At 40.4% G+C, this 9,376-nt stretch overlaps 1 protein-coding gene across 1 annotated transcript; it reads right to left on the reverse strand.

Moving 5' to 3' along the window:
* Positions 1-8,739: 8,739 nt before the first annotated feature.
* Positions 8,740-9,376, reverse strand: LOC134228057 (small ribosomal subunit protein uS12). The gene has a single exon (XM_062709824.1). The coding sequence runs from the start codon at positions 9,327-9,329 to the stop codon at positions 8,898-8,900; it is 432 nt and encodes a 143-aa protein (XP_062565808.1). The 5' UTR covers positions 9,330-9,376; the 3' UTR covers positions 8,740-8,897.

The raw sequence follows: 9,376 nt of genomic DNA on the forward strand, positions 1-9,376 counted from the left end.
ACACTACGAAGAGCACCTGAATGGCGATATGGCAGACAACGGTGCCCGTATGGTTATGAACCTAGGAGCACGCGCGCAGGACATGCGACTTCCGGCTACTTATATCCAGGAAATCCAGGAAGAGATCGGCCGGCTGAAGAACAACAAAGCCCCTGGAGTTGACCAACTACCAGAAGAGCTGTTTAAACACGGTGGTGAAGCACTGGCTAGAGCGCTGCACTGGGTGACTACCAAGGTTTGGGAGGATGAGGTTCTGCCGCAGGAGTGGATGGAAGGTGTCGTGTGTCCCATCTACAAAAAAGGGCGATAAGCTGGATTGTAGCAACTACCGCGCAATCACATTGCTGAACGCCGCCTACAAGGTACTCTCCCAAATTTTATGCCGCCGACTAACACCAATTGCAAGAGAGTTCGTGGGGCAGTACCAGGCGGGATTTATGGGTGAACGCTCTACCGCAGACCAGATGTTCGCCATACGTCAGGTATTGCAGAAATGCCGCGAATACAACGTGCCCACACATCATCTATTTATCGACTTCAAAGCCGCATATGATACAATCGATCGGGACAAGCTATGGCAGCTAATGCACGAAAACGGATTTCTGGATAAACTGATACGGTTGATCAAGGCGACGATGGGTCGGGTGATGTGCGTAGTTCGAGTTTCAGGGGCATTCTCGAGTCCCTTTGAAACGCGTAGAGGGTTACGGCAAGGTGATGGTCTTTCGTGTCTGCTATTCAACATCGCTTTGGAGGGAGTAATACGCAGGGCAGGGATTGACACGAGTGGTACGATTTTCACGAAGTCCGTCCAGCTGATTGGTTTCGCCGACGACATTGATATTATGGTACGTAACTTTGAGAGGATGGAGGAAGCCTACATCGAGGCCTACATCAGACTAAAAAGCGAAGCTAAACGGATTGGACTAGTCATCAACACGTCGAAGACGAAGTACATGATAGGAAGAGGCTCAAGAGAGGTCAATGTAACCCACCCACCGCGTTTCGCAGGACGCTTGCTGGTCATATTGACATTACTTTTATCACAGATAACAGATATTGAGGCTGGCATCCGATACGTGTGTAAACATCCGCAACCGTTAATTCAAATGTATTTTAAATTGGGACCGCGTTTGGCAATCGATTGGAGATGGCGCAAGCATCATTGTTATTGAAAACGCAGCCCAAATGCGGCTGTCAAACGCATTGGCTGCGTTCGACGGTTGTTAATCAGCTGCATCCTTATGTACTGCCGCAATCAGTTGAGTAGATGGCGGTAGTGGGCCAACGTATATCAATTCAAAACTTTACACATGATTTTCAATAAAATTCAAATAAAATGTTCTAGCTTCAATATCTGTTATCTGTGCTTTTATACTAATGACACACTGGTGGTACAAGAATCTTGAAATGAGTACCATACCAATTATTGTCTTTATTAAAGATAGTCTTGGAATAATTTTCTTGTTCTCTTGTACCATGGTACAAGTACCACAGGTGTGTCCTTAGTATTAGACAATAATATACGATATGAAAATTATGAAGTGGATTTAGGATTCCAGAAAATAATTGGACAAATTAGTCAAATGACTTGAAGGTGATAGCACCGACGAACCGACGTGTCACTTCATGGAAAATAATTCAAATTTGCTGCCCACGACGCCATGATGAAAAATCATCGAACACTACCGCCACCCCCATAATGGCTCGCGAAGTTTTCATAGCTCAGCCAGCAACCTACGTGTATTAACATTGCAGCGGAGTTATGTCACCGACGAACCGACGTGTCACTGGCGCTCTCTGATTGTCTCACACTTTTTAACGGTCATTCGCTTTTGCGGGCGATCGCTCCTGTCAAATGAGCTGAGACACAACTCCGCTGCAATGTTAATACACGTAGGTTGCTGGCTGAGCTATGAAAACTTCGCGAGCCATTATGGGGGTGGCGGTAGTGTTCGATGATTTTTCATCATGGCGTCGTGGGCAGCAAATTTGAATTATTTTCCATGAAGTGACACGTCGGTTCGTCGGTGGTTATGTCTCAGCTCATTTGACAGGAGCGATCGCCCGCAAAAGCGAATGACCGTTAAAAAGTGTGAGACAATCAGAGAGCGCCAGTGACACGTCGGTTCGTCGGTGCAACAAGTACGCCGGTGAGAAATCTCTCAGTCAGATAGATTTCATTATCTATTTATCGACCAACCATCTGTTTTACGAGACTGCATAATCTAATACGGTTTTTGTGGCTGTACATGAGTAGGTACGTGCAAACCTTCAAATAATAAAAGGCAATGGGATTTTTGACGTAGGACTTACGTATTTCTTCACTATACTGGGGTCATATGGATTTTTGGAAATCGAGAGCGTTACGCTGAGAGGGAAGATTTCAAACGTTACTAGCGCCTTTATCTTCCGATGAATTTTGAAGATTTATATTCCGTGTATAGTAGAAAATCAAAAATTTGTTTTCAGTAAAATGAAATATCTGCAGTTATCAGACGTCGCAACTCATTTCTGATTAGTGCGCATGATAGTACATCCATGCGTGCATGATGCGCACTACTAATGAAATATTTCAAATTGTCGCGACTCGCGTCGCAGCGCGAGTGCTCAATCGCGCGGTCCGGTTTGGTGGCGGCCCGACAATATATCAATCAACTCGGACACTCTCCAGCAATTAGTCAATTTCATTGAAACTTAAGATTATTAACGATAAGCTATTGAAATTTTCAATTCTTGTCAAAGCCAATAAAAATTTCATATATAACCAATCCCGTGCATTCCTAACACGGACATCAGAATACAGTATGCCACGGGCATTCGAGTCCACCGCAAGAGTTTCTTTCTTCTTTGTGTATGCCGTGTGTAAGTCATTACAATTCGTGACCAGGGATGCCAGATACAATTTTTATAAGTCTGTATTAATCCCAGCAAAAGGTCTGTATTTGTCTGTATCGTCTGTATGGAGATTAGAAGCTACAGGAATTATAAAATTATTCAAAAACCACGCTCTTTTCACAACGGAGAATATCGAGGTTTCCATAATCAATAAATCGGTGTAATACTTAGTCCAGTCAAGTACGAGATACTGAAGCAAGTAAGGCCACTTTTGAGGTCATAATTTGTATTCTTGAAGTTACTGTAAAGTGAAATCAAATGGAATAATACTCTCGTCGTATTACTAGTGAAGATATTCCACTAAAAAGCTTTAAATAATATTCTGAATTGAATTGAATTTAATTATCTTCATTAACGAGATTTTCGACACTAGGCCGGTTCAAATAATATTCTTATCAATATGTTTGTTGTTACATTTACATAAATTGATAATATTTACGCTTTTCTCTTACTGAAAATCCGTTAGGAAATCCCCCGTTTGGAAACCCAAAGAGCGGAACGGACGTCGTTTGGGCTTACAAACAAAGAACTTTTGGTCTTTCGCCATTTTTTGGTCTTTGGAACGGAACTCTTTTTAGTAGTTTCGAACCAATACCTTTTGTGCTTTCGAACAAACCCTTTTGGCTTCCGAATGAAATATTTTTAGATTTGGAATGCCAAAACAAAAAAGATTTGCTATCCCTTATACTAAAACAGGAGAAAAAAAATCATTCAGAATCCCAGATGGCTCTACTAGGAATTCCAAAAGTATTTCTTTCGAAAGTATAAAAGGACTTCGTTTGAAAAAAAAAAAGTCTAAAGTAATTTCGTTAAGAAGCCCAAAAAAGTTCGATTCGAAAATCCAGAAGAATTCTGTTTTGGAAGCCTAAAAGAGTTTCGTTCACTTACTTACTTACTGCTTTGGGTTTACGAACCGAGATTTTTTGGTTGTCTGAACGGAGGCTCTTTTTGGCTTTCGGAAGGAACTCTTCTGAGTTTTCGAATCAATTATTTTTGCGCTTCCGAACAAAACCCTCTAAGGGCTTCGGTGGGAAATCCCATACGTATTCTAATAGGAATCCCTTGTCCAGAAGCAGAAAAAGATTACGTTCAGAGGCCCTGAACGCTCCAATCAGTTTGGAAGAACAAAAGTATTCCGTTCAGAATTCTAGAATGATTTTGTTCAGAATCCCATTAGAATTACATTTGAAAGTCCAAAATGATTTCTTTGGGAAGCTCAGAGTGATTCCTTTCGAAAGCCCTAAAGAGTTTCGTTCATAAGCTCGAATGGATTCTGTTAGTAAACCCAGAAGGATTACGTTTGAAAATTCACGAAAGGATGTCCTTTGAACATTCTAATGGAATTTTTTTGAGGTTTCAAACGGAATCAACTTGGGCTTCCTAATGGATTTATTTTGGGCTTCTGAATCGAATTTTTTTGGGCTTCCTAAAGAAATCAAAGAATCCTTCCAGAATTCCGAAAGGATTATTTTAGAGATCCAAAATAAATCCCGTTCAGAAGCCTAAGGGGCTGTGCTCGGAATTCCAAAATTATACTGTTCGGAAACCTTATAGAATTTCGTATGAAATCCCATTACGATTTTGTTAGAAAACTCATAATGGTTCAATCGGAAAGCCCAACAGAATTTGGCTTGCAAGCCCAAAGTTTTCGAAAACAACAAATGTCTGTAAAAGTCTGTAACTTTAATCAAAAGTCTGTATAATGTCTGTAATCTGTATGATGTCTGTATGCAAGACCAAATGTCTGTATAAATACAGACATGTCTGTATGTCTGGCATCCCTGTATCGTGACAGCAGCGCGTACTGACATGCTTTTTGGTTGCGCATTTTTCGTTTCGTTCGTTCGCTGTGTTTACCTACACAGCATGCAGTCGCCATCGGGAGAGCTGCAGGTGGGTCTGCGAATATGCATGAAAGAAGAGGGTGCTTTTTTTGTTATTCTGTACTTGATGATGGTCGGATGCAGTGGTATCGGTTGCGATGGATGCGATCGCCCATCGCACGCTAAAAATGAACTACTCAAAATTGAGTCGAAACCGACTCATTTTCATTAAAAACGGGACAACTCAAAATTTGAGTAAAAGATACTACTTCAATAAAATGATGATTGCACTTAAACTAGGAGTCTGTTTGTCGTAAAATGCACTTAGATAGATAGATAAACTTCGCATCTGTCGTATTAAAAATTGATGGAAGGCCATGCTTAAATTTCGCGAAATCAGCATTTTTATTGAAGTAGTATCTTTTACTCAAATTTTGAGTTGTCCCGTTTTTAATGAAAATGAGTCGGATTCGACTCAATTTTGAGTAGTTTTTTAGCGTGCGCATCGCTCGGAGTTCACGGCTAGAGGCCGATGATGGCTGAGGCAGCGATAGCAGCGGTGGTAGATGAAGAAAAATAAAATTAGCCCAGAGAGATTTGGATTGCTTATCCACGGAAAGTGATTGGTTTCATAATCCACATGATACCGGGATGGGTACGAGTCATGGCATATGACTGACCATATTACATTAAAACATGGTTATACTATAACAGTTCTGATTCCCCGCAAAAAAAATCACTGATGGAAATAAAAATTTGATTAAAATAAATATTTTCATTCATTCACATAAGGCATTAGCAATTAAATATGCATTATCAGCAATAGTGTTAATATCCATTTTAGATTAGCAAATTTCGCCGTATTACATGTAAATGTTTTTAAAAAGTCCGCAAAAAATAATTTCTAGAAAAATATTTTTAAAAAAAAACTATTTTAAGCACAGAGAAACAGACGTCTCACTCAGAACAAAATGCAATCAAAATCATCGTCAGGAAAACATTGTCCCCCAATGCTAAAATCCCGGTGAGTGGCCAAGCGGCAACCAGATGGCGGTAGTGTGCAAACGTCAAACACAAGCAAAATCGATGAAAGCGCCATCGGTGGCCGATTGACCACCTACAAAAAGTTAAATAAACCGTTAAAAAGGTGTACGATGGAACATATGTTGAGTGAGACGTCTGTTTCTCTGTGTTTTAAGCTTTGGTTTTAATTTTCTGAGAAATTATATTATTAAACTTGACTAGACTCGCGGTTATGTTAAATACATTACCCATTGCTTTTTTCAATGCGAACTGGAATAGAAACGTTTGGAACTGGAGAAACTAACCAAGGGTTCATGGGAATAAAACTAACGACACCACTGAAGAGATAGCGAATACACAGACAAACAGACATAACACATTGAACATTCACTCATCAAATTCATCGTCGTGCACACACTGACGACATCTGTTGTTTTCACTAAGTTGGGTAAATCACGAACCAGATGGCGGCAGTGAGCAAACGTCAAACTCGAGCAAATCCGATGCGCGCGCCACGAGTGGTCGATTGGCTAACTACTGGTTATTTAAATTGACCAGTAAATCAATGAACGATGATAATTTAAAAGTGTTACGTCTGCTTGTCTGTGGCGAATATTTGAAGAGTAGTGGGATTACAGAAATAAGGTTGTAGGTGAAGAATTCATCTATCGCTTAACCAAATGGAAGGGAAAAGTTGATAACAACCAGCTCCTTCCCGTAGGAGTAGGAGCTGTATTACCAGCTGCTAGGCTATCGTTTTTAATAAATTACAATACTAGAAAAAATATTTTTTAAGCTCTTTTCAGGTGGAATGTCTAAGACGAGTTTAGTACTGCAGACGATACCTCTGAGCGAAGAAGGAAAAACGAAGGAACTACAACACATCTTGGAAACAGCGAAGATCAACGGATACCAGGAGAGGACTATACGAGCGATCATCAACAAGAAGGAAAGGACCCTACGACGAAATGGACTTACAACGCTGACACCGATCGATGAGCCGCTAAAAAGAGTTTCGGTCCCATATGATAAATATACATCACCAATCAGCTACGCCCTCGACTAATGAAATTTGGCATCGATCTAGTATTCTCCAGAAGAAGTAACCAACTCAAGTCTCTATTGGGTTCAACGAAGGATAAAGTAGAAATCTCGCGTAACATATGATTACGGCTTATAAACCAAAACCATGATTTTTGATTTTCTGACATAAACGATTGCTTTGTAAATTATTCTTCATGCTAGTTAAAACTCCGTACTTGATATCTCTTAAGAAACACATTAATTGCTATTTTGAGTGAACGTCTTATGAACCATTTGCACCGTTGTGGTTTTTAAGTCCTTTGTTGGCGCCCTTAATTACCATGCGGAATATTTGCTTTGGTTTTTAGGCCGTTCACTTTATATTGTTTATTTAGAAAAACTAGCTTCAAGTTATTTTAAAATGTATATTCTTACTAGGTTTTCGATATATTGCATAGCAGAACTGCTCTGGCTAACAAATCTAAACAAATCCGATGGTGTTAGTAGCTTTGAGCAAACGGCTTAAAAACCAGACGTGTTGCCGGTGATGCGAGTAAACGGCGCGATTTTTGTTTTAGCTGAAATTTTGTAGATTTCGAATGGTTTTTTCAATTAATCTGGATCTGCTGTTATAATATAACCATTTACGTATAGTATTGACATGGTTTTGGCAATGAAATGAGTGTCTACTTCAATAAATGAATTAAATTAGTCATAGAAAATTTGAACCTCATTTTTCTCGGTTCAGCTTTGTTGGTTTTTCGGCCCTAATCATATGTTGCTCGAGATAATGTTAAATAAGGCAGGCGTTTATAAAATAAGTTGTTCCCAATGTGAAAAAAATCTATGTAGGCCAAACAAAAAATCATGCGATGTATGGTTCAAGGAACATATGGCGGAAGTAAGTAAGGCGAAAAGAGGAAACGATAAGGGATTACATTACGAATTTACATCTAAGGTGGCAGAGCATGTGTATAAGGAAAATCACGCAATTATCGGCATCAAATATTAAAATTTTAAGAAATGTCTCTTCCCCATGGAAACTTGATGTAGCTGAGAGTTTGGAAATGTACCGAAAGGTACAAACAGCGCTGTTGAATAAGGATCAGGGAAACGGCAGCTTTTGGCTACTCAAGTTTCTACCTAAACAATAAGGTAATTAGCTGTATATACAGTCCACTCTCTACGGCTCGAAATATTGAAGGGCCCATCAAGATAAGGAGAGATCGAGGAATGGAAGAAACATTGAAATAAGAACTATATCAAAAAAGCTCGTTGCTATGAAAAACGACTACAAAATAAATATCATTTTCTTGTTGTTGTGTTTGTTATTGTCGTAAAATGGTCTGGTAGCCTAAAAATTTGAACATATCGACATTGGCACGGTATGCAGACAACATAGGACAGGACCTAGGACGTGGACATAGGTAGAATGAGCAAAATGATTCTTGAAGAAAAAACCATCAACATAGATGGAGATTTCGAGATGTAGAGAGTCGGCTGTAGTTGAACGTTGTAGTATTGTCGTAGTAAGAAAAACATATTTGCGGAAGCATTCTAATTTTTAACAGGATGAACACTTCTAGAATTGTAAAATTATTGAATTCGACCACTTGACCGGATAAATGGTAAATATCCACCCGGGTATCGTAAATGCTAAATAACAAGTTACACAGAATGGACAATAATCTGTATGAATTAAGATCCCACTTTTCTGAACCGTGGTTTATGCACAGAATCAAAATTTGTTTACCGATAATAGGAGTATTATTCCACAAAACTTTGCACCAAAACACTGTCCAGATTTTTAATCACTGTTCTCATCCGCATGAATCGATTTTTGAACGATTGCAGTTATGCAAATCACATCCTTCCACAATTTGCCTTTGGTCCACAATCATTTTTCTTCTAGAACTCTTCAACTAGAAAACGGGCCACAATTTCTCTCAGATGTAAACACAAACATCCGTAGTTCCGGTAGTTCCAACCATCGCATAAGCCTGTATTTGGATTTTCCTTCACTTGTTTACAGACACATTACTTCCAAGCAAACTTAAAACATTATATTTTAAAGTAATATAATCCACAGCGAATCCGAGAGTTCCTCCAGCGGATTTGTTTTTTCCTCTTTTACGATCGTGGACGTTCCTTCTTCTCCTTGTACAGGGCCAGCAGCGAAACGTTGGCCACCTTCACCACCTTGAAGCGAACTCCGGGAATGTCACCGACGGCGTGACCCTTACGACCGAAACCGGCAACCAGGACCTCGTCGTTTTCCTCAATGTAGTTCAGGCAACCATCCCGCGGTACGAAGGCGGTGATTTTCTTGCCGTTCTTGATGAGCTGCACTCGGACGCACTTACGGATGGCGGAGTTCGGCTGCTTGGCTTCGACGCCGACCTTTTCGAGCACGATTCCCTTGGCGTGGGAGGCTCCGGCGAACGGGTTGGACTTCCAGCGGGTGCCCAAATGAGCCTTCTTGTAGTCCTTGTCGGCCCATCGCTGGTCCCGGCGGTGACGGATGTGCTTCCGAGCGGTACGGATTCCACGTGGTTTACCCATTCTGTGTAATGGCGTCTGAACCGAACGAACACTTGAATAGAAAAGAG

Source organism: Armigeres subalbatus, chromosome 3 (assembly GCF_024139115.2).
Source record: "Armigeres subalbatus isolate Guangzhou_Male chromosome 3, GZ_Asu_2, whole genome shotgun sequence".
In the NCBI taxonomy this organism is placed as follows: Eukaryota; Metazoa; Arthropoda; class Insecta; order Diptera; family Culicidae; genus Armigeres; species Armigeres subalbatus.

Bases quoted from the DNA above. Each gene is read 5' to 3' on its own strand.
- LOC134228057 (XM_062709824.1), bottom strand. From the start codon at position 9,329: ATGGGTAAACCACGTGGAATCCGTACCGCTCGGAAGCACATCCGTCAC.